Genomic DNA, 27,966 nt, shown 5'->3' with positions numbered 1-27,966 from the left:
CTTTTGTTAGTTTTAAATGTGATTTCTTTTAAATTAGTGAATATCCCCTTGTTCTTGTATTATGAGAAATGGTAAATGTGAATGCTCAGGTTAATTTCTCTGTACTATTCATTTGTGTTTGCCTCTATTATTCCTCTCTTAACTAAATACTCCTGACATTAATCTCATCTTATTTGGAAGTTTTACTATGTTTCTGAATATTTTTATTGTCCATCTCTGAACCCCTTCTCTGTCCACTATTTTTTTATGAGATAAGTTGACCAGAACTGAATACAGTATTTCAGGTGAGGGCATCCCATCAATTTACATAGTTGCATAAAATATAATCAGCATTTTTTTCCATTCCATTTCTTATGCACCTTAGTATTTTGCGTGTTTTTTTTAAACTACTGTTGCACATTGCACATAGAAAGCTGCCCAAATTTATACCAAGGTCTGTCTTGGGTGATTACAGTTAATTTAAAACCAAGCTATATGTATCGTGATTGGTTTATATGATTCCTTCCAATACACATTACCTTGCATTTGCCAACACTGAATTTTATCTTTCATGATGCTTCCCTCTCACTCAGGCAACATCTGCATGGCATACCTCCTGCAGTGGCATGCAGGGTATGTGTAGCTACATGCTACAATGAATGGCAGGCTGACTCCACTGTGCAGTGTGTAGTTACATTTGTCAGTGAAGGGCTCTGCTAAGGGAGAGGCAGCGAGGAAAGGATCATCAGTTCCCCACTGCTGGAGCCTTTCCCTGCTGCTGGAGCCTTTCCCCACCACAGGGAGCTACTGGAGCCTTTCCCTGCAAGAAAAAGACTCCTACAGTGGGGAGCTGCTGGTGCTTTTCAGGAGATGGGGTTTCTTTACTGCCTAAGCAGTGCCTTACTATCTACATTACTATTTATACCCAACTTGGGAGGCATGTAGCGTATGTATGCTACATGCCACTGAAAGGAGTGTGCAGTGCAGATTTACTTTCTGCTATGGTTAGTATTTTGTTTGTACTTACATTGGGTCCCAGCCTATTTGTCAGCTAGTGCTAAAATATAATAATACTTTAAATCAATATTGCTAACTATTTTCTTGCTGATAATTTTAGCAGAAACATCTGACTGCTGTGGGATTATTTGCTGATCTTGAGTACGGTACCACCCACAATCTGACTCAGATGCACTTCACAAAGTGTATGTTAACGGTACTATAGAGCTGCACAGCCTTGTGGCGTAGGGAACAATCAGCAACTTTGGTTCAGAATTCATGGAAAGAGAAATTTAGTATAGTGCAAATTCTTTGTCTTACAAAATTGTATTGAGGGATCTGATGTTCTCACACACAGAGTGGTTGAGCATTTACAGGAATCATGGTGCCACAATTTATAGTTACAGCAATGACTGTGGCCAAGTGCAGTGTGCTTATATTATGTTAGTTAGATTCTATTTTTTGTCTTTCCTATTTCTGTCAACTGAGATCCAGAAAATCATCAGGAGCCATTCAGTAGGGTGATTTATTTTCTGCTCTTTATACAAAGGAAATCCAGTCATTTTGATTAGCACAAAATAAAAGCAGAAAATGTCATCATGGTTATCCTCCTTCCTAAAGTAAGGTGAGCATCCAACATCAAATGTAGACCTGCAACAAGTTGGAGCAACTCTCCTGTTTAAATTTATTCTTCAACGTAATAACACCCCTATACAGCTACTGCTTACATCCTTACTGCAAAGAGCTCCAAAACAACCTGGAGAATTGCTGATGGGCTCATAACTCAGATTATACCTATTAAAGAATGCTTCAATCATTATTCAATCCCTTCAGTATTTGTTGTTTTATATTCCTGCCTCATCAGTTCATGAGAATAGTGGGGGAAGGGAAGGGAGCAGGGGGTAGAGAAGGAGATTAAGAGCTTTGGGGAAGCAATTTGTTGTCCACTAAATTTAGATTCTCTTATGCAGGTAGCTATTGACTTAAAGTTTATTACCTCTGTTGCTCAAAGACAAAATCCTTTTAGGAATGCGTCATTTGCTTCCCAATCAAGCTTTTGCTGTGCTGTTTCCTCTTCTGGCCAGGGGATATGATCATCATCTTCACAGAATATGAAATTGCCATTTACGGATCTTATCTTCTCTATGGCTCATACCCTGGAGGTTCCTCTTTGAAGAAAAAAGAGGGTCAAATTTCAGTTCAAAATTGAACATCATACTTTACCATTCTATAATTATCTGTGATAGGCTTTTTTGTCATCTGAATAATGAGAAATCATACAAAATCCTATTAATATTCTTAATGTGAAAAAAATCCTATTTATTTCAGAATTGTTTGCAAATGATTGAATAATCCAAACAAAATGTATTTCATTTCTCAGTTGCAGTGACAATGATGTTTAAGGGGATTACAACTTTTAAATAAAAAATAAACTGTTGTTTAAATTCATCTGTTCTATGAAGAACTGCATAAAATTTTGCACATATACATGAGCAAAGAATGCCCAACTATTATTTGTTACCAGACCAAGTATCTAATGAAACCAGTATTTTCCTTTTCAAGTTTTCTTTCTAAGAAGTTAAAAAAAATCTTTAGCTGATCTTTTAATTTTTGGATGGGTCTGGAAAAACAGTTTATTTTGCTTAGCAGTGTCTCCATTATATACAGAACCAGAATTTGGAGGAAGGATAGCAAGGAAAGATAATGACCTTATCTGTCACTTTCTCAAATATGAACCTATTTTTCTTCAAGCTATGATTTTTAGAATACTTCTTAATAATAATAATAATCATAAAAAACAGGGTAAATTCCTGGCCCCTATCTGTTAATCACATTTTTGCTATTGACTGTAATGGAGCCAGAATTTTGGCCCTAGTATATAAAATCTAAGCAAGATGACTTGATAAAATGGGACATCAAAGCCATCTGAAAATATCTGGGTAGATTTTTAAATCTCGACTCCACTTTCTAACATGGTTTCCCCTCACTGTACCTCTATTGCTCCTCCTTTATCCTTACGCTAGTTGACTGGTCACTTTATTTTCTTCCCCTTCTGTTTGTATTTTTCTTTCTTCTTCTCTTTATCTATTCCTCCTTAATTTTCTGTCTCCCTCTTTTATTTTTCCCTTTGTGTCCTCCATTTCCTTTTAAGTCTTTTCCTAAACACATACATCCCTACAGATTTCATGTTTGTGAATTCTCTTATAGTCACTATCCTAATATAGTTATATTCTCAATTTCTGTGTATCTGGATATCCATCCCATTTTTATTTTACGGTTTAATAGGTTACTGATTTGTTGTGTTCACATTTGCATGACTGGATGCTAATGATACCAGGAGTCTTGTAGGCAGGGTATTTTAATTTGAAACTGTTTCAGAGATGCATTTTAACCAGAACCATTCCACTATGTTTTGGAGTCAGAGTGAAGAATAACTTTGAGTGTATGTGTGTGTATGTATTCCACTGTTGGTGTGCATGATCCCAGTGCATTCAAGCCAGATTCTTGTGGCCAATAGTGTCCATCAGGGCAGTGGCTACATCCTGAGTTTCCTGTGCCTCCAACCCAGGGCATAAAAAAACACCAGCAGGGCCTCCCCATATCACCACTGAGTTCTTTCTCCCCAGCTGTGGCTATGAGTTGGAATTTGCAGTGACTGCTTCTTTGTACACAATGTGCCCTTCTTTCATATGTAAATGGATAGTTAGGTACTTAGTTATATTATCGCTTATTTACAGTTACAGCGCTACAGTGGTGCACCTATTCCATTGTAGCGCTTAGTGAATATGTTCCCTATGCTGATGGAAGAGCTTCTCCCATCAACATAGATACTCCACCTCCCGTAGAGGTGGTAGCTATGTTAACAGGAGAAGCCCTCCCATCAACATATCGCTGTCTACACTGAGAGTTCGGTCAGTATTATCTGCATCGTTTAGGTGTGTGGAAAATCCCCTGAGCAACATAGTTGTGCCGACATAGTTGTGCCTGAGCAACATAGTTGTGCCGACATAAGTTTGTAGTGTAAACCAGGACGCAATGCTAGGACTGTTTATAGAGTGTTCTTTTTTCCCTATATGAGGAAACTGTCATTTTGTTTATTTACCTGGGATACTCTCAGTACCATTTACACTGTCATGACAGAACATAAATCCCCAGGTTTCAAGAACTGACTTTTCTGTGTGGTAGAAAGGTCCTAAAACAATGACCAGTTATAGGTCATTCTCAAAAGCAGTAGAGAGAGAGAGAAGTTCATCAGAAAATGTTCTTGTTAAAGAGGTCTATGCGCCCCGCTTCTGATTATGGCTTGCTTGGGCAGATTTATCTGATTACTCCTCAAAGAGTGCTCCAGATGATACTATGGGTTGAAGTCCCTCATATAAAAGACCTATCATATAATTCTGGGAAATCCTTGGGTGAGAGAGGAAAAACAGCATTAGATTCATAGAAGAGACAGAGATCTGCTCCAGGCTTTCAATTTCCAAGGCCCATAATCCTCTCCTTTGACTGAGCCTAAGAATACCTCAAGAGCTAAGATGGGTTCTTCTTCGAGTGTCCTCTACATATGCAAATGCTAGAAGGTTAAATACTAAGATGGGTAAACTTGAGTGCCTCATATTAAATGAGGATATGGATATACTGGGCATCACAGAATCTTGGTAGAATGAGGATAATGGATAGGACACAGTAATACCAGGGTACAAAATATATCGGAAGGATAGAATAGATTGTACCGGTGAGGGAGTGGCACTATATGTGAAAGAAAACATAGTCAAATGAAATAAAAACCTTTAATGAACCAAACTGTGCCATAGAATTTCACTGGATAGTAATTGCATGCTTGAATAATAAGAATATAACAGTAGGGATATACTATCAACCATCTGACTGGGATGATGAAAGTGACTGTGAAATGCTCAGGGAGATTAGAGAGGCTATAAAAATAAAAAACTCATTAATAATGGGGGATTTCAAACTATCCCCATAGTCACTGGGTACATGTCACCTCAGGATGTGGAGATAAAGTTTCTTGACACCTTAAATGACTGCTTCTTGGAACAGCTAGTCCTGGAACCCACAAGAGGAGATGCAATTCTTGATTTAGTCGTAAATGGAGCAAAGGAAATGGTCCAAGTGGTGAATATAGCTGAACTGCTTGGTAATAGTGACCATAACATGATAAAATTTAACATGATAAAATTTAACATCCCTTAATTTCAGAAAGGGGAACTACACAAAAATAAGGAAGTTAGTTAAACAGAAATTAAAAGATACAGTGCCAAAATTGAAATCCCTACAAGATGTATGGAAATTTTTAAAGACACTGTGATGGGGCGGACTTACCCCGCACTGAAGGAGTTAAGACAATTCTATGGGCGGTGGAAGTCCCGCCGCCCAGACCCTGCTAGGCATGCTCCAACTTCTGCCCTGGCATAAAATGGAGCAGCCCAGCTTATTCTAGGCTGACCACCGAGGAGGGAAGAGGTGTGCAGAAAGCTCCAAGCCAGAAGCCGTTTCAGCCCCTGATGGTGGGAGCCAAGAACCCAGGAGACCTCGTCGGAGACCAGCCACCCTTCATCAGCTGCCCGGAGCCAGATACCCAAGGAGATGCCTTCACTATGGAGCTCCCACTACTCCGATACCAATAGGGCCCTGGGCTGGGACTCAGAGAAGCGGGGAGGGCCTGAGCCTCTCCTACCCTGGGCACCACCCTCTTATAGAGAGCACCCCACTACCCAAATGGACTGCCAGAGCATGCTGCTCTGACCCGAAGGTGACTATTTTCTCTGGCCACTAGGCCGTACCTCCCTGATCTGAGAGCGGTTAGTAGCTCTGACCACTAGGCCGTGGTACTCATCGCGGGAGCCAGCCGATAGGCCTTGGATCTGCAGCATGCAGGAGAGACAGTTCTGTTGACTGTAGTTGCGGGGGGGTGCCCCATTCCCCTCATTACCCCCGCTGGGGCTACGGGGGAGAGCTTACCCTGCGACAACACCATAATAAAGGATCAATTGAAATGTATACCCCAAATTAAAAAAAATATAGTTAAGAAGACCAAAAAAGTGCCACCATGACTAAACAACAAAGTAAAAGAAGCCGTTGGAGGCAAAAAGGCATCCTTTAAAAAGTGGAAGTTAAATCCTATTGAGGAAAATAGAAAGGAGCATAAACTCTGGCAAGTGGAGTGTAAAAATATAATTAGGAAGGCAAAGACTCAAAAAATAACAGCAAAATTTTCTAAGTACATCAGAAGCAGGAAGCCTGCTAAACAACCAGTGGGTCCACTGGACGATAAAGATGCTAAAGGAGCACTCAAGGAAGATAAGGCTATTCCAGAGAAACTAAATTAATTCTTTGCATCAGTTTTCATGGCTGATTATGTGAGGAAGATTCCCAAACCTGAGCCATTTTTTTTAGGTGACAAATCTGAGGAACTGTCCCAGACTGAGGTGTAATTAGAGGAGGTTCTGGAAAAAAATAATAAATTAAACAGTAATAAGTCACCAGGACTAAATGGTATCCACCCAAGAGTTCTGACAGAACTCAAATGTGAAATTGCAGAATGACTAACTGAGGTATGTAACCTATCATTTAAATCAGCTTTTGTACAAGAAGACTGGAGAATAGCTAATGTGATGCCAATTTTTAAAAAAGGCTCCAGAGGTGATCCCGGCAATTACAGGCCAGTAAGCCTAACTTCAGTACCAGGCAAATTCTTTCTAATATCATATCATATGGAAGCTTTTCCATACCCCTAAACATTTTAGTTATCCTTTTCTGTACCTTTTCTAATTCCAATATAACTTTTTAGAGATGGAGGAGCCAGATCTGCATGCATTCTTCAAGATGTGGGTGCACCATGGATTTATAAAGAGGCAATATATTTTCTGTCTTATTATCTATCCCTTCCCTAATGATTCCCAACATTTGGTTAACTTTTATGACTGCTGCTGCCCATCGAGTGGATGTTTTCAGAGACCTATCCACAATGACTCCACAATGTGTGGTAACAACTAAATTAGACCCTATCATATTTTATGTATAGTTGGGGTTATGTTTTCCAATGTGCATTACTTTGCATTTATCAACATTGAATTTCATCTGACATTTTGTTGCCAGGTACTGACTACATCCTCGATACCCATGCAACCTTAGTCAGTCTAGGCATCAAATACACTTACTAATAGAGCCCATCCTCTGAATATTCATTTTCCTTCTCTGAATTGGAGGACAGCAAGGGAGCTTCATCTGCAAGATCACTTGGGTCTGTATATTTTGGCCCTCTCATGGAGTCCAGGGTTGATTTTTATTATCAAGGACACTGTGGTGGGATATGAATCCGCAGTATCCTTCCCCCTTGGCCATGGACTCCTTATACTTATTAACACCCTTGGCCCTATTGAACACCAAGGTGAATCCCTCATGCTAGAAGGATTGCTTCAGTATCACATTCCAGACTCAGGTATCACAAATACACCATGAGATGAGGAATTACAAGTGGAAGAATGTTCTATCCTTGCTCACATTTCTTCCACATCTCAAGATAAAGGTATAATGTCAGAATCCTTTGCATCCAACCCAGGTAACTATACAGTTTTTCAACAGCACATAAGGAGAGTGGCCTCTACTCAACAGATTCCCATCAAGGTGGTCTAAGAAAAATCTTGCAAGTGTCTAGATATTCTCCATACCTCCTTACCAGGTTGTTTCTCTCTTCCTGTAAATGAAGACCTATTAGACTCTGCCAGACTACTGTGGTAACCCCTAGGCTCATTGGTCCAGCTACTAAAAGAGAAACCCACTAATATCAAGTTCCCTATCAAGGGTTTGAACAATTTTTCACCCATCCCACATTAGTCTCATTGGTTATGGCATCACCAAATGAGAGGGCTCGACAGAGGCAACAAAAGCTGACCACTAAAGATAGAGATCCTAAATAATTGAATTTGTTTGTCAGGAAAAACTACAGGGGAAGAAAAAAACAGGAAAAAAAATTACAGTTGCTAACTGCCAGGCCTTGTTGACAAAATATGATTTTATTCATGTGGACTGACTAAATTCACTGATAAAATACCACGGAAAATGAGACAAGTTCAAGTCTATCATTGCTGGGGGTTAGTTTATAACCAGAACATCTCTGCTGGAGGCCCTTGATGCAGAAGACATAGCCTCCAGGACGATGGCTACCTATATAGCAACGCAAAGGTCCTCCCTGGCTCAATTTTTCTGGAATTCCTAATAATGTACAAATCACAGTTTAAGGCATTCCATTCAAGGGTTATAACTTGTTCAGTGCAAAGATTGATGAAGCACTGCACTCACTTAAAGACTTGGGGGCAACACTGAGGTCTTTGGGGATCTATATACCTGCTCCTGAAAGAAAGCCATATAAACAGCCTTATCGGCGGCATTTCTTCTATCAACAATACGACCAGATGAGACCGCTGGGGGCCACAGAACATGGCACAGTGAACTCCTAAGTGTCCTGGAGTAATCTGCCAGCATTTATTCCCATCTGCAGCTAAGCACCATCATTTTCCCTCTAAAAAACAAAAAACACACTTTAACCTGTGCTGAAGTCTGAGTTCATCTTCCATCCTCAAGTCCAGAGGTAAAGAGACTTCCCTCCAAGCCAAGATGTCCATCACTGAAGACCGTGAGAGTGTGCTAACTCTGCTCAAAAAGGTGTCTGCAGACACCCTCACAATTAAAGCTACATTCACCACTCTCCAAGCCACAGAATCTGCTATTGTAACCTCTTTGCAGGGACTATCAGGTAGGATGTCAGAGACCGAGGGCCATATTTCCTCAGAAGAAGATTAAATACAGGGCATGACCACCCAAACTGAGAAACACCTCAGGGATATAAAATTTTTTAACGTTAAACTGGCTGATATGGAAGGCAGATCACACAGAAACAATCTTAGAATTATAGGAATCCCCAAGGGAGCAGAGCAAGGGAAATCTCTAGAATCCATCCCCAGGCTTTAAATATAAATTCTTGATCCACCTGGGGACTGTATATTCAGTACTGAGAGAGCCCACAGGTCTCTCGCCCCAAGACCTGACCTGCAGCTAAATCCAGAGCTTTGATAATCAAATTTCTCAGGTTCAGAACCAAAGAACCCATTCTACACTAGGCAAAGAAAAAAAGAGCTTTTCTGGGGAAATCCCCAATCAAAATATTATAAAATATTTTTTCAAGATTTTGCAAAGAAAGTTATGGAGCAGAGGGTGGCTTTTGTCATTGACTGCAACTGGAGTATATCCAAATAATTGCCATTGGCTGCTGCTAGCTTCAGGGACACAGAGGGAAGGTGACGTGGGCAACCAAAACACCTCGCTTTTTGTCCTGTAATAATGTTAGATGGAATCCTGTGGGTGAGAATGAATGGGTTGTAAAAGTAGGTGAAGAACGTGTACATTTCAGCATCTCTGGGGTTGACAGAATGTGTTATTGGGGCATATTTGGTCACTGCTGAAAGAGGGCAGTGTTAAAGTCACCCAGTCAATCTTAACTGTGCATTTCCTGGTTGTCAAAACTTTGGTTTAGCTCAACTCAACCTTCTATAAGGGGACAATGTACCACCAAGCAACTGAACTGTTGTATAACACTGAATTACCAGTATACTTTTATCATGTCACAGATATGTGTTTCTAGCATGCTAACATCCTTATGCCCATATGGATGGAAATTGAATATGTATTAACATGAATTAATTCATCCAAATCCCCCTATGTTCTTTTTGTCTGATGGAGTAAAATAAGGGGACTACAGTAAAAGGTCTGGGCTATCGTAGCTAAGAGGTACCTATTTCATCCTTACTGTCATGCAAAAGCACCTATTGGGGCAACCCAGACTTGCAGATTGGAACTAAACCTATAGTTTGGAAGAAATGGCTGAGCAGGGATATCATATGTGTTTCCCAATTACTCAATAATGAGGGCTTTGTCCTTTTTCTCTCACTGAAGCAATGTTTTGACCTGTCACCCTTAGTAGAGTGGCAGTACTTACAACTAAGACACTGGCTAATGTATCAAGTTGGTCCAGAAGCCCTAGGACTGCCAGAGGCCCCCAAATAAGTTGGAATCTTAGAAATGCTTCATAAACTTCCCAGGCCAAAGTCCTCTATATGTACTTTGTTAATGAAGAGGAACTCCATTAGTCTGGAGTTCTTTGTGAAACTATGGGGAAAGGATTTATCAAAGCCCTTAAAAGAATCCCAATAGCAGAGCATATTATGTAGTGTTAAAGATTCTTCTGTGGATCTCAGGCTATGTATGATGCAACAAAATATTTTATTCAAAATGCATGGGATACCACAGAAGTTGCACAAGAGAAAGGCCTTCTCTGATTTTGGCTGGTGCTGTAACAAAGAAAAAGGAACCCTGATGTCATGGGACTGACCAATAGTCAAGCAGCTGTGGAAAGAAGTGGACACAAAAGTTAAAATAGTGCTCAGATTCAGCAGTCAAATCTCACCTGAAAATGTCATCAGTAATTTACCTGCTAAACTGGGCTGAACACCACCACAAAAACATTGGTTCTTGAGGACTTCAGTGATCACCAAGCACATATTACAAAAATGGAAAAGTAGCCTTATATTCAGAATAGAACAGTGACATTCGGCTTTTTCTGACTTAATACCCAAAGAAAGAATAGCTTATTACTGTAGAGAGCAATTATATGAATTTGAAGAAATTTGAATCCCCATTTCTAGAAACATTTTGATAAAAATGTTGAGATGGCTCAAAGAATGATCAACCTCCATTACACCTAACCTCCCTGCTTTTTTCCTCCCATGTACTCTCTGTCCGTCCTCTCCCTATTCATGTATGTAGTTTATTTTATTACTGTTACCCCTTCCCTAGCATGTTACATCTATGTAGTATTGTTTGGTTATGTATTGTCTGTCTTACAGACAAATTGTAAAATTGTGTAATTATGTTATTCTGTTGGAGATCCTGTGAGGCGTGATGAATTTGGAAACATATGCAAGCTGTAAGCCATTTACATTTTTGTACTTTTGATTATTTCTTTATGAAAATCAGTTAAACAAACAAACAAAAATGAGATGATTCCACAAAGGAAGTAACATCAGTTTCCTAGAGGAAAATCCTCTGTTTTCACTGGTGTGTCAACTCACTTAACTCCTTCAACTGGCAGGCAGTGGATTTGACTGCTCACTTGAGAGCTTCAGATCTTTCCATACCCTCCTTTTGGGAACCATTTATACCATTTCCATGGTTCTGGAACACCACCATCACAAATCAGCAAGTTCCGGGCATTATAGAGGCGGGATATACCATCCAATTCCAGTCTCTTTCCCACTCTCAAACACCTTCTCCGTTGCTATCCAGGGACCCTTCTTATGAGAGTGATCAATGTCAAGAAATGCAATCTTTTTTCATTTTTGGAGCGTACAAGAAATCCCACTAAGGGGTTTTATTCCCTTTACTTTCTCATTCCCAAAAAGCAGAGGAGAATAGGAACCAAAACTAAACACCTTCATTAGAAAGCTCATGTTTGGGATGGTGTCACTTGCTTCTATGATCCTATCCCTAGGTCTGAATGATGGGTTACTGCTTTCAGTCTCCAGGATGCCTATTTTCACATTGTGATACACCCAGCACATAGAAGGTATCTAAGATTTCTAGAGGGTGGTTGTCATTACCCACAGAAAGTACTACCATTTGACCTGTTGACAACCCCCAGAGATCATGAAGTGTCTTCCAGTAGTGGCAACTTACCTCAGGAAAATGGGAATCCAAGTGTTCTCATATTTAGACAACTGGCTGTTTGGGGAAAATCTCATCAACAAATAACAGATTTCCTGTACCAGATTCTGGTTCCATTTGCCTGACTAGGTCTGAAAATAAAAAAAGACATGCCAGTACTGACCCCAGCACAAAAAAATAGAGTTCATTAAGGTAATTGTGAACTCCGTGATAGCAATGACTTATCTGCCTCCCTTCCTGTCCCCACCCTCAAAAAATCTATGCTTGTTCGTCCCATGCACCAATCTTCTAGCTCAGCCAAGAACAACTGCAACAACATCTCAGACTACTGGGTCATATGGCATCCTGACTCAGCATGCCAGACTTTACCTTCACTGAATGCAAGGGTGATTGAAGTCTATATCCACCAAGCAAACATCATCTGGACATGTTGGTTCATGCTCCACCTTGAGTCCTGTTGACATTAAAGTGATGGATGGACCCATAAATAGCTTGCAAAGGGATTCCATACTTCCTTCCACTTCCATTGAAGGCCCTAGTGATGAATGAATCAATGCTGGGCTAAGAAGCACATCTGGCAACTTGCTAATTCAAGGTTTTGTAGACCCTACAAGAAACAACTCTTCACATAAACATCCTAGAGTTGAGCCATTTACCAGACTTGCACAGTCTTTCTACCAGTCACAAAGGGGCATACCATACAAGTCATGACAGACAATATTACCGCTATATTTACTTGAAGAAGCAGAGCAAAGCAAGATCAACTCCACAATGCCAGGAAGTGGCAAGTCCCTGGAACTTTTGCATATGACACAAAGTCATCTATGATTCATCTTCCAGGAATTCAAAATGTTCTGACGCTTGCTTCTATGGAAAGTTTGACGATAACCATGAGTGGTTCCTAACAGATGATATAATATGATTGATATTCAGTGAGTGGGGTTTCCCCACCGTGGACCCTCTTGCCACCAGGAATTGCCATCACTTCTGTTCCAGAAGGGTCAGACTCAGAGTCCACTTCAGATTCATTTTTGATCCCAGTGCTCTTGGGTCTTCTCTATATGTTTCTCTAATTCCATTAATACTTGTTCCGGCAGGTTAATGATCCCCGAGAGTCAATAATGAGTCAATTAATGACTAAATGAATTGTATTATAAAACAACAGGAATAATATAGATTTTTAACCATTTCTAGACTAATACAATAGAATATGAAACAGACAATTACTATACAATATAAACTGAATTTGAACTGACAGTTTAACTGCAAGACACAGAATGATTTTAAACAGACAGTTAACTGCCAGGTACAAACTAATTTGAAAAGACAACAAACAGTTAACTGCAAGTTACAGACTGATAGGGAGAAATGTAACACAGGCAGCTAGCTGCAGAGGAATGTAAAGTTTCAACACAGACTGACAGTTAACTCCTTACCATCCAGGCGAGAAGGGGACAAGCATAATAAACGTAAAAACTCGAACTCGGCCGGCTAAGAGACGATTCGCGCTCGGGGGGGGCACCAGAGCAGGAGAGTCCGGACCAGGTGATCAGGCTGGTAGTTCGGGAAGGCTCTCAGCCAGGGGCTTGGATAAGACCCCTTTTATGGGCTTCGTGCCAGCACCAGATTGGCCGGGGGATACTTGCAATAGGTTTCGTTTCCTGGTTGCTGTTAAGTTTTGTTTCCCATGGTCAGTTAAGTTTCGTTTTCCATATATGACGTGAGAGCCGAAGGCACAGCCGATCACATAGGCATACCCTAATAAGGTCAGGTCGTGGATTGACTGTTAGCACCGAATGGATGGGGGCGGGGGGGCGAGGGGTGATCATGGCAGAATTGGTGCAGCGACAATACTATCAGTCTTCAAGAAGCTCAAGCAGGAAGAAGCCAAATTGATGATAATCCTGCCTGGCCAAGGCAATTTTGGTATGCTGATCTCCAAATTTTATCTGCACAGCCTATGATAATCTTGCAATTTTCTGCAGTATCTCTTGGAGATCTTACAAAATTAAGTTTATGTATTATTGTGGGCGAGAGATTTTATGGGGGCAGGTGACCACAGCTCTCCAGACACTCACAGTATAGGCAGGGAACTATGCAGCCTGAAAAACTCCAGTAAGGAGGCAGAGAGACAGGGTCCTCTGCTCAAAAGAGGTCACAGTTGAGGAGCCAGCCGCCTAAAAAGTGAGTGCTCTTTCTGGACCATAGAGGGGAAATACAAGTGCAGTTGCCCTGAACTGTGACAAACCTTATCATTGCTTTCAGACATAGTACCTCAAAGTCACAAACAAGTGCTTTATTCCAAGCCACACACTCTGCACCTCACAGCGTTGATATTGAAAGACTGACATAATCTGCAATTGAATTTTTATGGACAACTCATCTCAAACAATCACAGTTACTATAAAGTAAGTAGTATTTTTCTTTCCTAGCTGAAAAGACAGAGGGATTTAAATATGCAGGATGTAATTGCCCAACTTGTAATTTGCTAAAAAATTGGGACAAAACATTCCCTATTCTTAAAAAACAAAATCAACCTTCACTTCCCAAAAATCCTAAAAGATGCACTTTTTACCCTTAAAGTAATGCCACAAACATTTAGAGCTATATTGTGTGTTTACTGTTGGGAGGTGAGCATGCATGCAGCAACATATCTGCCACAAGCAGAATCATTTAGAGAAGGTGTAAACAAGTGGCCATTATCACAATCTACAGTGTGCGTTTCCCCTGAACTGTGATTGCTTGTTTAACTGGTATGGGCATTGCCTAACCCTTTTTACCCTCTAAGGTTTTGAGAACTACTGTGGCTTGGCTTTCACACCTATTCCATGACAGACATCACAAGGACTTAGACCTCATACATATGCCAGGTTTTTTAAAGCTTTTTTCCTCTCTCTGAATAGTAAGGTACAATCTGATCCTTAGTTTACAGGTATCATTAACAATACTGACTTATCCAGACATCTGTTTGGGGTTTTTGTCTGGACTTTTTTAGAGACTAATGTAAAACATCTTTTGTCCAGGAATTTCACTAACTACAGTCTCTGGACTTCTCTTGGCAGTTAGTCTAATAGCTAGATTTCCTCACCTATGCTAATGAATTAGCTAGTTTTCTCTTACACAACAGCAGGTATGGAGGAAGACATGCACACTCTCTCTTTATGTGTGTGGGGAAAATGTAGTTTGCTTTTAATCTAAACTTTGTAAAACATGCCCAGATGCCATACTGATGGATGCTTGCAATTGTAATAAATCATATTATCTTCACTAGGATTTTGCAACTGCGATTTACTCATAAGGTCATTTTAGTATGAATTTGTGGATCATGGCTCCATAGATAAAGTACAGTTGAGTTTTAAGTTTAAGTAGAGATTCAGCTTTTCTGTTATGTGTGAAAAATACAGCATCTTTTCAAAATTACAGCTACTCTTTGGGTAACTAATGCATTTTCTGAGACTGTTAATCTGTTAATTAATCTGTTAATCTGTTGGAGCTAAAATTAAGTAAAAATTAGGTCCTCAAAGAAATTTAGCACCACATGTGAAACCTTGTTTTGTCCTAATGATTTTAATAACAGAATAGCAGACTCTTCAAATTATCTTAAGGTTTAAACTCACTAAAACCTTGTCTTAATCTACTTTGGAGGTTTTTTAAAAGGATCAGTGATGATTTTTGTTGTTGTTATTCATCATAAGTGAAAGTTTCTTCTTCGACAGATGTTGACGAATAACATTCTAGAGAAAACTGAATAAAGAATTGCCCCCTTTCAAAATCATCGCTAACTCCCATAGGTTCTCAATAGAACTAAGGACACAGGCTGCTCTTAGCAAAATGGCCACAGTTTATATTCATCTGCTCCTCCCCACCTTCTGGAAACATAGGGGTCTACTAGCTTCCTTGTCTTCATTTCCATAAGGGCCAGTGGAAGGCAGTGGTCATTTTAAAAGGGGGCATCTTAACTGGCCTCAGTCTCATTAAGGACAATGGAGGTGGTATCCATTTTGAAAGAGAGCAATTCTTCATGAATAACTCAGAAGACGATGACTTTATGCATCAGCCTCAATTGAAGGAGTATAATCAGTTATGACAAATAATTGCAAAGATGACAACTAATCATTAATTTTCTTTTCAAAACTGCCCATTACATCAGATGTATTCAACAATAAGGTCAAGAGGGAGGGGGAAATTAGAGGTTTCACTAGTGTGTGTGCATGTGTCTATAAGGAGGAATGTGGGAGAAATTGGTTTGTTTGCGTGTATACTCACAGGGAATGTAGAATGAAACAAGAAAGATGAATTGGAGAAAAGGGAGTTTGTGGAAGGGATTCTGGAGGACAGAAGGGAGGAGGAAGTGGACCATGAACTCTAGGTGCTTTGTGCTGCTCTGGTGATACTACACAGCTTATCTGGCCATTATGCATTGGTTGCTTTCTGCTATTCCAAGCATTGTGTATTAGTGTATATCTGACTGTAAAAGTTAAAAATAATGAAACAAAATGTTTTAAGGTATATAGCATATGTATCTTAAAATAATTACCAGTATTGCATGGTATCATTCTTTTGGATTTCTTGTTTAGTATGTAAAATAATAAACTAAGAAAATTTCCAGGCATTAAAATCAAAAGAAAAATATGTTAAAATGGAGTTAAAGCTGAGAGTGCATACCAGTGATTTAGGTTAAAAAACATGAAACATGAAAAAATGTACATGAACGATGTAATTATCCCAGAAACAAGCATTATAAAGCCAGAGTTTTTAAGATATGGAATTTCACAGTTAGGACACCCAAATAACCCTAAACTATAGTGACCCAAGGAGGAGATGGGGGGGAATCTAATGTCCTTTAACTATCATTTTAATCTATTCTGGGACCACAAACACTAAAATGTCTTAATTATAATCATATGCCTACTGCATGGTATCACTACAAGTCAGAGGAAAGGCTATTTGGTGCTTTAACTACAAATTTCCATAAATTTGGTTGTTTGGATATTTGGATTTTTTTTTATTTTAACCTCAACTGTCAATTGCCCAGTTTAATGTTTGTGTTTGGAATAATTAAAACATCACTGTAATGTATTTTTTACTAAACTACTGTTATGTACTCTCAACTGTAATCTGTCTTAATGGACGTCTTGTCTTGGAATTATTTTCTTTTTATTGTTTTTATTTCTGTTTTATTCAGTTGGTAATTTCTCAATTTATAACTCTTCTTAATTTACTCCATGAGTAAATTTATACCATCCACCCATTGTGCTTATTTTTATTAAATTAATATTAGATACATTTTGATATGTTTTTCTGTGCAGATTTTCCATTTGACTTCCAAAGTATTATTATTTTCATTTAATTTTTGATTTTGGTAATTTTTGGAAAAAATAAAGACTGAACTTAAAAAACAAACAAACAAAAATAGAGGCTTGTTAAAATATTTTTCATTATTGTCTTTATAATTATTATCAGATTTCAAAATTATTGTATATTAATTAGTATACTTTATTTTATAAATTTATAAATGTGCGGAGTCTACAAGTGAAGAAATTTTCATCATTCACTGTCATGCATTTATTGTATAGCCAGACTCTAGATAACAACAAATGCTAATGTTTTCTTAGATTCCATTAACATCCCATACTTACCATTGTTGAAAATATTTATGTTCTCTATTAAGCTATACCTCAACATTCTGTTTTTACCTGCAGCTGAATGTGGAGCCTCTGCAACAAATAATGAAGGAATTTTGCTGTCTCCCAATTACCCACTCAACTATGAAAACAACCATGAATGCATTTATAGCATTCAAGTACAAGCAGGGAAGGGAATCAATATTTCAGCCAGAACATTTCACTTAGCACAAGGAGATGTTCTTAAGGTAGGTTGTCACTTTTGTAATACATTTATATTATTTCCAAATACGTAATGTTTTCATGCCATTTTGCTGTTCATCTGTATGTAGCATTACAATTTCATGTGAGTTTACATTTATCATTGCTATTACAATAAAATATATTCTATCTAAAACAATTCCTCATCTAAAAAGTAAAGAACAAGGCAACCTTTTGCCTCGTCTACCATCTTTACATATCCATAAACTGATCATATTTCCATGTTTTTATAGCCATAGAAACATTTTAAGACTGAAGCATACTATGGAGTCTTAAATTTGTATATAAGTTTACTACTCCCAGTGTCACACATTAATCTTTTAACAGGGTTGCATGTCTCCTATGATTCATGTTTTTGTATCAAAATTTTCAAAAATGTGTGTTCTTGTCTAGGAAGTAATAATTAATAAGTAATAATTTCCCCCCTGTCCAATTAGATTGAGAGGCTTAATTGTATATGGCTCTTGACTGGCACACAAGGAATGCACTGATAAGGGGTCTAGAATTACACGTATGTAGCACCTTCTGCAAAATGTTGAGTGCCATTAATTCCATCTGAAGTCAATTCCAAGTTATATCAAAGAGTGATTGGAGGTTCCCAGCGTTTTTTAAGGATTGATCCCAATACTCAAATTATTAATTTGATGGAGAGCTATCACCCTAACAACTTCAGTTTTTAAAAAAATTTAAGATAGGTATTTTTTTTAAGAATGGACTGAGAAAATATTTACATTTATACCTCAATACATTGTTTAGTAATTTACATTCCAAGTTGAAAACAGTCTACTACTTCTAATAGGCTAATAGGAAAAAACAAAAATAGTCCTGTGCTTTATGGAAAAACAAAACAAAAAAACAAAACTAAAATAAAACAACATTTAACTCTATCAAATCCAATGCAAATGATCTACTACAAAGGAATACCAAATAATGCAGAAGTTACATTTCCTATTCTGCTCTGCTATTTACAGAGTTACTAATTATGCATCCTTTAATTATCCTGTTACATTACTAATTGATAAGAGACTTAATGCTTACCATTTAACTTCAAAATTATTTTAAAACATTAAATAACTAATTCTTCCAACACTCATGTGAGGTATGTAAGAATTCCATTTTACAAGTGATGGCATTTTACCAGTAGGGAATCTAAGTTGAAGAAAGTAGTGATTTCATAGAATCATAGGGCTGGAAGGGACCTTGAGAGGTCATCTAGTCTAGTCCCATCATCTCATGGCAGTATTAGGTAATATCTAGACCATCCCTGACAGGTGTTTGTCTAACCTGCACTTAGAAATCTCCAGTGATGGAGATTCCATAACCTTCTTAGGCAATTTATTCCAGTGATTAATCACCCTGACAATTAGGAATTTTTTCCTAATGTCCAACCTAAACCTCCCTTGCTGCAGTTTAAGCCCATTACTTCTTGTCCTGTCCTCAGAGGTTAAGAACAATTTTTCTCCCTCCTTCTTGTAACAACCTTTTATGTACTTGAAAACTGTTATCATGTCCCTCTCAGTCTTCTCTTCTCCAGGCAAAATAAACCCAGTTCTTTCAGTCTTGCCTCATAGGTCATGTTTTCTAGACCTTTAATCATTGTAGTTGCTCTTCTCTGGACTTTCTCCAATTTGTCCACATCTTTCCTGAAATGTGGCGCCCAGAATTGGACACAATACTCCAATTGAGGCCTAATCAGTGCAGAGTAGAGCCAAAGAATTACTACTTGTGTCTTACTTACAACACTCCTGCTAATACATCCCAGGATCATGTTTGATTTTTTTGCAACAGCATTACACTGTTGATTCATATTTAGTTTGTGATCCACTATGACCCCTCTGATCCCTTTCTGCAGTACTCTTCCTAGGCAGTCATTTCCCATTTTCTACATGTGCAACTGAGTGTTCCTTCCTAAGTGGAGAACTTTGTATTTGTCCTTATTGAGTTCATCCTATTTACCTCAGACCAATTCTCCAGTTTGTCCAGATCATTCTGAATTATAATCCTATCCTCCAAAGTACTTACAACACCTCTCAGCTTGGTATTGTCTGCAAACTTAATAAGTGTACTCTCTATGCCATTATCTAAATTATTGATGAAAACATTGAACAGAATCAGATCCAGAACTGATCCCTGCAGAACCCCACTCATTATGTCCTTCCAGCATGATTGTGAACCATTGATAACTACTCTCTGGAAACAGTTTTCCAACCAGTTTTGCACCCATCTTATAATAGCTCCATCTAGGTTGTATTTCCCTAGTTTGTTTAAGAGAAGGTCATGTGGGACAGTATCAAAAGCCTTACTAAAGTCAAGATATACCACATCTACCACTTCCCCCCCATCCACAAGGCTTGTTACCCTGTCAAAGAAAGCTATCAGGTTGGTTTGACATGATTTGTTCTTGACAAATCCATGCTGACTGTACTTATAATGTTCTAGATGTTTGCGAATTGATTGCTTAATTATTTGCTCCATTATTTTTCTGGGTACAGAAGTTAAGCTGACTGGTCTGTAATTCCCCAGGTTGTCCTTATTTCCCTTTTTGTGGCACTATATTTGCCCTTTTCCAGTCTTCTAGAATCTCTCCTGTCTTCCAAAATTTTTCAAAGATAATTGCTAATACCTCAGATATCTCCTCAGTCAGCTCCTTGAGTATTCTAGGATGCATTTCATCAGGCCCTGGTGACTTGAAGACATCTGTTGTCTAAGTAATTTTTAACTTGTTCTTTCCCTATTTTAACTTCTGATTCTGCCTCATTTTCACTGGTATTCACTATGTTAGATGTCCAATTGCCCCCAACCTTCTTGGTTTAAACCGAAACAAAGAAGTCATTTAGCACCCCTGCCATTTCCACATTTTCTGTTATTGTTTTCCCCCCCTCATTGAGTAACAGACCTACCCTGTCCTTGGTCTTCCTCATGCTTCTAATGTATTTGTAGAATGTTTTCTTGATACCCTTTATGTCTCTAGCTAGTTTAATCTCGTTTGTGCTTTGGTCTTTCTAATTTTGTCCCTTCATACTTGTGGTATTTGTTTATATTCATCCTTTGTAATTTGACCTAGTTTCCACTTTTTGCAGGACTCTTTTTTGACTTTTAGATCACTTAAGATCTCCTGGTTAAGCCAGGGTGATCTCTTGCCATACTTCCTATCTTTCTTATGCAATGGGATAGTTTGCTCTTGTGCCCTTAATAATGTCTCTTTGAAAAACTGCCAACTGTCTTCAATTGTTTTTTCTGTTAGACATGGGATCTTACCTACCAACTCCCTGAGTTTGCTAAAGTCTGCCTTCTTGAAATCCACTGTCTTTATTTCATTGTTCTCCCTCCCTCCCTCCTAACAATCCTTAGAATGATGAACTCTTGTCATTTTGTGATTGTTTTTGCCCAAGCTGCCTTCCACTTTCAAATTATCTACCAGTTCCTCCTTGTTTGTCAAAATCAAATCTAGAACTGCTTCTCCCCTAGCTTTTTCCACCTTCCACCTTCTGAAATAAAAAATTATCTCCAATACATTCCAAGAACTTGTTGGATAATCTGTTCCCTGTTGTGTTATTTTCCCAACAGATATCTGAATAGTTGAAGTGCCCCATCACCACCAAGTCCTGTGCTTTGGATGATTTTGTCAGTTGTTTAAAAAAAGCCTCATCCACCTCTTCCTGGTTTGGTGGTCTGTAGTAGACCCCTACCATGACATCATCCTCATTTTTACCCCTTTTATCCTTACCCAGAGACTTTCAACAAGTCTGTCCCCTATTTCCATCTTAATCTCAGTCCAAGTGTATACATTTTTAATATATAAGGCAACACTCCCTCCCTTTTTTCCCTGCCCTGTCCCTCATGAGCAAGCTGTACCATTCTATACCAATATTCCATATTGGAATATTCAATATTGGAATACCAATATTGGAATATTCAATCCATATTCAATATTGGAATATTCAGTATTGAAATACCAATATTCCAGTCATTATTCAAGACCCTATAGACACATTGTGTTGGAGATGAGATTTGGACTCAGCAGGTCCTGGCCTGCATCTAGATCACTATCCCAACACCATTGATAGAAGTAAATATACCATTTTTTCTTTGTAGGCTTTTATATAGAAAATTGTGGATGGAATTCCTTATGACCATAAATAAAATGGAACTATCCAAATCTGTTATCTGTAAGTAAAAATGAAAACATTCTATTGAGGTAGCTTTGAGTTTAATTTGGAAGCAACACAACTCTTCTCCCTGCTATATTCATGCCATTTTTATCTGCACACAGGGTATTCAGAGAAGATTTATGATTGCGTTGCCTAGACAAAGACATGGATTTCAATGTTCATAAGCTTTCCTTTTACATTTCTGGACAAAACATTGACTTGGAGTGTTTTTACATATTTAATTTATTTTACATTTAATTAATATGATGCTTTAATTTTCATTTTCAAGGAGAGTGCAAAGTTGGTTACAGGGGAGAAAAAGCACTGCAATATAGCTATAAATATCACTCAAAATTTTTCTCTGAGTTAAATAGGGATAAAAAATAAATAAAAGTATCACCTGGTAATTGGAATTCTTGCATATCAAGTCACCACCTTTGAATTACAATAATAAACTCTAATTTCCTCCTAAATCTTAAACTGTAAATTCTCCTAAATTCTTTGACAGGCAGCAACAGTACCATCATCAATTATTATAAAAGTTTCAATGCTTATGTGAATTGGGGACAGGGCAGAGCTACTACATACTGGGGGATTTTGAGGAAAGATGACATGCAAAGAAGTTATAATTCCTCCCCAAATGACCCAATCCACAGAAGGACTATATTTCATAATCTCTCAGATGGTACTGGGAAAAAGCAAAAGTTGATGTTAGGCAGTTAGTTCTCAGTTTCTCTTGTTAAAGTAGAGTCCTCTTATTGCCTAAAATAAAATACTTACCTTGGACCTACTCTTTTCTAGAAATAAAGATGAGGTGTTCCTAGAGTTTAAAGTTTCATAAAAAGAGGTCTGGAGCAAACTGATAAATTTAAAAAGCAGTAAGTTACCAGGCCCAGATGGTATACATCCTAGAGATCTGAAGGAGTTTAAGAATAAAATGATTGAAGTGTGATTAAAAAAAATATTGTTTTATTTCTCTCTCACTATTTTAAACTTCTTAATCTATCGCCTTGCTGATTTAGCTGAAAATACTTCTCCCTGCTTCAGTTCAGTTGTATTTTGCATGATGCAGAGATATCTTTGTATTATTGACATCCTTAAGAGATGTCTTTGTCTAACTTGTGTGTTCCATGGTGCCTGTTAGGTTTCCCCCAGCTCATTAAATAATCCCCTCAAAACCTTATTAATTTTACATGCTGTCAGTCAGTTCCACTTTGATTAAGGTGAAGTCTTAACCTAAGTCATTATCATACATAAACAAATTACCAAGTGTTTCCTGGAAAAGCTACGTCCAAAAAAGGATGGCAACATAGTCATCTTAAAATTAATTAATCAAACCAAGAATTTGATGGGTCATATATGCACACTTCCTCTTATCTGAAGAACATTTGGATCGCTTACTATAGCAATTGTGTAACTTCACAAGGGGACTTGCAAACACATAATCAGTAGTTCTTTTACATTAGATGAACTCCGTTTATTTTATTTATATGACTTCATTCTTGCTTTCTTACAACAACAATTTCACATAATAGGTAGAATTTTCAAAAGTACCTGAAGATTTGTCAACATGAATATACTCATGAAAATTAAGACAAATTAACTAAAGATGTGAAGTTAATGTACATTTAACAAGCATGTAGATGTTCTCGTTCAAGAGTAAAGTTAAAAAAAAACCTTTAAATAAATAAAAGACATAGTCCCAATCCCAAAGTTTAAACAGTCTAACTGTAGACATTAAGGGTGGAGTGTCGACTCTATGAAAGTCAATAGCAAAACTCCAATTAACTTCCAGTGATTTCCCTGGAAGTGATGAGTGAGAAGAGAAACATATGTGTTGGTGTGGGTAAGGAGTAATTTGAGTTATGACACCAAGATCATTAATCATCTAAGACATGAGGACACCTTGATTGTTTAGATTAGAGCTTTTGTTTGGTTTTGTTTTGTTTACTTCCTCTGAACCATTCATGTGAATTACTTCCTGTGAACCTTATGTAAGTATTGAGTTTTATGGATGTATTTAGGTGTGAAGAGAGCAGTGACTTGGCAGACCAGAATTGGAAGTGCATCCCAAGTATAGTGGTTAGCCTGAAGAAAAAGTCAATATCTTCCATACATGCTAAACAATTTGAAGCAACTAAAATCATCCAGGTTGTGTCCTTTCTGAAGAAGGCATTCTGGTGCCTTCACTAACAAAAAAGAGTGACTTTTTTATCAAAGGTTAACTAATGTGTTAGCTATGCCGCTGTAAAAAAAAAAAAAAAAATGGAGCCAAGTTACTGTAGTTTTATTGTGAGATAAACTAAGTGAGGTCAACCGGAGGCAGACGGCATAATGCTGATCTTGACTACTACAAATGTTTTGTAAAATCCATTTAGGATTTTACGGAGAGATAACTGTGGTGTGTTAGTTATCTTGCTGTAAAAACCAAACAAAAAACTCCCAAGCCTCCACCTTTGCGTCATTGAAGACAAAGCTTCAGAAAGCCATATCCTAATGATGTCTTCTCAGTATACTGAGAGAGCTTCTTTGACTGCTGTCTGTAGATCAGAGTACTGAGTGCAAAAAACCCCCCCAAGAAACCCGGATAAATAAATAGCTTACACCAGTGGGTGGCTATTTCTGGCTATCCCTAAACAATTCCTATGCTAGTGGTTAAGTCCTGTGAGGTTTCTACTGAGAGTATCCTTGTGGCTAGAACATATGTAACATTTTTTGCAGGTGTGGTCTACACTTACAGACTTATGTCAGTATAACTATGTTGCTCAGGGCTGTGAAAAATCCACATCACTGAGTGACGTAGTTATACTGACCGACTGCCCACCTTCCCCCCACCCCCATGTAGACAGCTCTGTCAATGGGAGGGTCTTTCCCATTAACATAGATATTGCCTCTCATGGAGGTGGGGTACCTGTGCTGACGAGAGAAGCTCTCCTGTCGGTATAGGTAGCATTTTCACTAAGCGCTACAGCAATGCAGATGCACCAATGCAGCTGTGCTGCTGCAGCACAGTATGTGTAGACAAGTCTGAAGATAATGGAAGCACTTCTATGTTCTGAGTTGGATTCTTCTAACATTACAGTTCACTTCAGGAGAGCACTGTGTTGTGTTGAAATGAGTGGCTAGGCTCCTGACTGCAGACTTGAATAGTCTCTTACAACATGTGGTAACTGCTTATGCTAAACAATCTGTTCCCCCTGGTATTTAGCTGTGACACTCTGAGAACCTTTCCTAGACCTGAAGAAGAGATCTGTGTTAAGCTCAAAAACTTGTCTCCTTCACCAACAGAAGGTGGTCTTATAAAAGATAGATTACCTCACCCACCTTGAACAGTTAAACAGATTTCGGGGTAGGGGGAGGAGTCTGTCTGTCATATCAGTGGATTTTCTGGGAGAGAGATCCCTTAGAAAATTTTTCTCTAAATGAGTATTTTTCAGGAAGTTCCCACATTTAGCCACATTAGTAGGTATGAGAAACTTAGAACATAGGGAATTCACCAAGATTTACTTTGTCTTGTTCCTAAAATGTTTTGTGGCTCTCTTCAGTTCTGGTTTCACTAGGGCCACAATTGAGGAGATTTTGCAATCGTCTCCCATAAGACTGGATAGAGTGGTATTAGCCAATACATATATGTTAGGCAGAGTATACACTACATTAATAGATATTATATGAATGGTATTAATATAATATACTGTGTGTGTGTGTGTGTGTGTGTGTGTGTTTGTGTGTGTGTGTGTGTGTGTGTGTGTGTGTTGGGAAGTTATGTTAACTGAATATATCATACTCTTCCTACAATTCTGTTTACCCATGTCAAGTATCCCACAACACTTTGCAAGGCTGACGTCAGTTTTGACATTAGAAAACAGGAAGCCTGTCAAAGCCAAGATACAGGAATGGTGTGTCCTGTCACAGGTTGGGATATACCTCTATGTCCAGCTGTTTTGGAATGTGATATTGAAAACAGAGATAAGGAAAACAACAGAACAGGTTGAGAAATTAGTTGGTCAGATTTTAAGTGATATAATAAGTGTTCTTTAACTTCTAACCAGCCATGATATAAATATAAGTGAATATATGGTGTATCTTTGAAGCACACCTTCTGTGTAAGAGCATGCTGTGAGATTAGAATTGCTTCCTGGAAAGAGAGTATGTGTCTCCTTTTTGTATTGTACTGTTTTGTCTTTAGACAATAAATTTGGCTGAGTTTGGTTATTCGGTCTCTTGAACGTTTTTTGTAATAAACCACAAGTAAAGTCAATCAGTTGGCCGTATTATTAATAAATAATGGGTAAAAAGGTATGGTAATGCTTTTTCATTTGTCTTTTGCTTCATTGTGTCTTCTGTGACCGTTTTTGTGTTGAGATTAAAAAAAATTCCTACTGTACTGATGTAGAGACTTAAGAGAGCAGAATCTGAAGGCTTGTGTATATGGGAAAATTAACAGGAATAGATCACCTTGTGGAAACTTATTTCAAAATAGCTATTGCACTTTAAATTCACACCGTACCTAAATCTGAAATAATATTCAAGTGTAGACAAGCCAACATCCAAGAACAGCCAATTTTAAAGTGAAGACTAGAATTTGGGATACATTAGAGTTGCATTCCTCTCAGTGAAAAAGGAAAATGGTGGCAGCATCAAAGCAGTGGCTTTTCTACATTTGAAAGTTATTTTGGATTAAAGTTGGGCATGAATTTAAAGTGCAGTAGCTGTTGCAGAATAGCTCCGCATGTGTACATTCTTTTTCCAGAATAAAAATATCCACACTGGGTAGGGTGACCAGGTAGCAAGTGTGAAAAAAACAGGACAAGGGGTGAGGGTGAAAAGACAAAGCCTCAGTTATCAGGACTGGCCATATAAAATCAGGACATCTGGTCCCCCAGTAACATTGGGAGCTATTCCATAATTGTTATTTTTCACTAACTATTCTGGTTAATTTCCTAGTGTAGACAAGCCCGAAGAAATAGGACTTTAAGAATTGTAATCTCTCCTCAACTTCTGTCTCTTTTCTCCTGGAGTCTGTGATCCCTATTCCTGATTCTGAGTGCTTTCTGAAGTGACAAATGTGTTCAGTCTCTTTCTCAGCCTTGGAAATCAGTCTAGCATGTCATGCTGATCTTTTTCATGACCAGATAAGGAGGCCCTTCATGAATCCAAACACTTGGCTGTGTCCTTCTCAGGATTAGAGGCTGCTTTGATATAACTAGTTCAAATTGACCCTACAAGAGTAGGTTGAAAGGGAAGCCTTTCAGGCACTAAGTGTTCCAGGCACTTAGTTTTCGGTTTTTTGAGTTTGCAAGCTGCAAGGAAAAAATAAATCTGAGCAAGAACACTCAGTGTTGAAACCCTTTCCTGTGAAGCAGAGAAACAAATGGAGCAGAGACACTACAGTGTGAAGGAGCAGCCTTTTTGACACTAATAAATCATTGCTGCTTCTGCTACTTGCCAGGCTAAAAAAGAAGGAGCTGCCATCTATGGTTTCTGAATTGGTCTACTCAGGGTGCAGAATGTGGATTTCAGAACATATAAAAACTTGCTTTCCATTTGTTTCCTTTAATATGTATTTTTCGGTCTCTTTACTGTGATTGATATAGCAACTCTGGCTAATTGTATCATATGTGGTGGGCTGTTAGAAATATAATAAATGCACAACTTCCTCAGCATTGTTTCACACGAATATAGTCTACTTTTCATGTTGTCACATCTTGATTTAATGCTAAAGGAGGTTGTATGGAGACATATGGATGAGACTAGATCACCATAGTTACTGTATGCCAATCAATTTAATATCAGTCTTTACTGACTATAAAACAGATGTTTCCTTCTTTATGTCTGCAGTGAGGACTGAGTGTGTGCACCATACTGATTCCAGAATTCTAGATTTGAGAGTAAACTATTGGAGTGGAAAACCTAGAAAAACAGACACATACAGCTTCACTTTACTCCTTTCCTTTTAAACTCACTAGGCTTTATGACATCAAGTAATGCATTCACATTTCCACAGAAAAGCATTGATAAGCTGTGCATAGTTGTCTTTCCTCTTCTAGGTTGAAGAAGTGTAGTTATATTAAAAGTTCTGTTTTGAAACAATCGTTTTTATATGATTTCCATACAGATAAAAGGTTCACAATTATTAATGCTTCAGCATAACCACACTCCTTTGATTAACTAGGACAATGGTTCTTTGTCATGTGTATTTTACGTATATAAATTCAGCT

General features: G+C 38.2%; 1 protein-coding gene across 3 annotated transcripts in view; it reads left to right on the top strand.

The window, feature by feature from the left end:
* Positions 1-27,966, top strand: part of CSMD3 (CUB and Sushi multiple domains 3) — a 1,042,296-nt gene that overhangs the window by 679,626 nt on the left and 334,704 nt on the right. For all 3 annotated transcript variants that reach the window (XM_067537409.1, XM_067537408.1, XM_067537407.1), the window contains one exon: positions 17,415-17,584. In XM_067537409.1, coding sequence (XP_067393510.1) covers positions 17,415-17,584 — 170 coding nt within the window. The remainder of the gene's footprint in view (positions 1-17,414; positions 17,585-27,966) is intronic.

The sequence above is a fragment of the Emydura macquarii genome, unplaced genomic scaffold, assembly GCF_026122565.2.
Source record: "Emydura macquarii macquarii isolate MOO-44397 ecotype Brisbane River unplaced genomic scaffold, CSIRO-AGI_Emac_v2 contig_383, whole genome shotgun sequence".
Taxonomy (NCBI): Eukaryota; Metazoa; Chordata; order Testudines; family Chelidae; genus Emydura; species Emydura macquarii.
The sequence above is the reverse complement of the archived record's forward strand: the minus strand, read 5'-3'. Positions and strand labels throughout refer to the sequence as shown.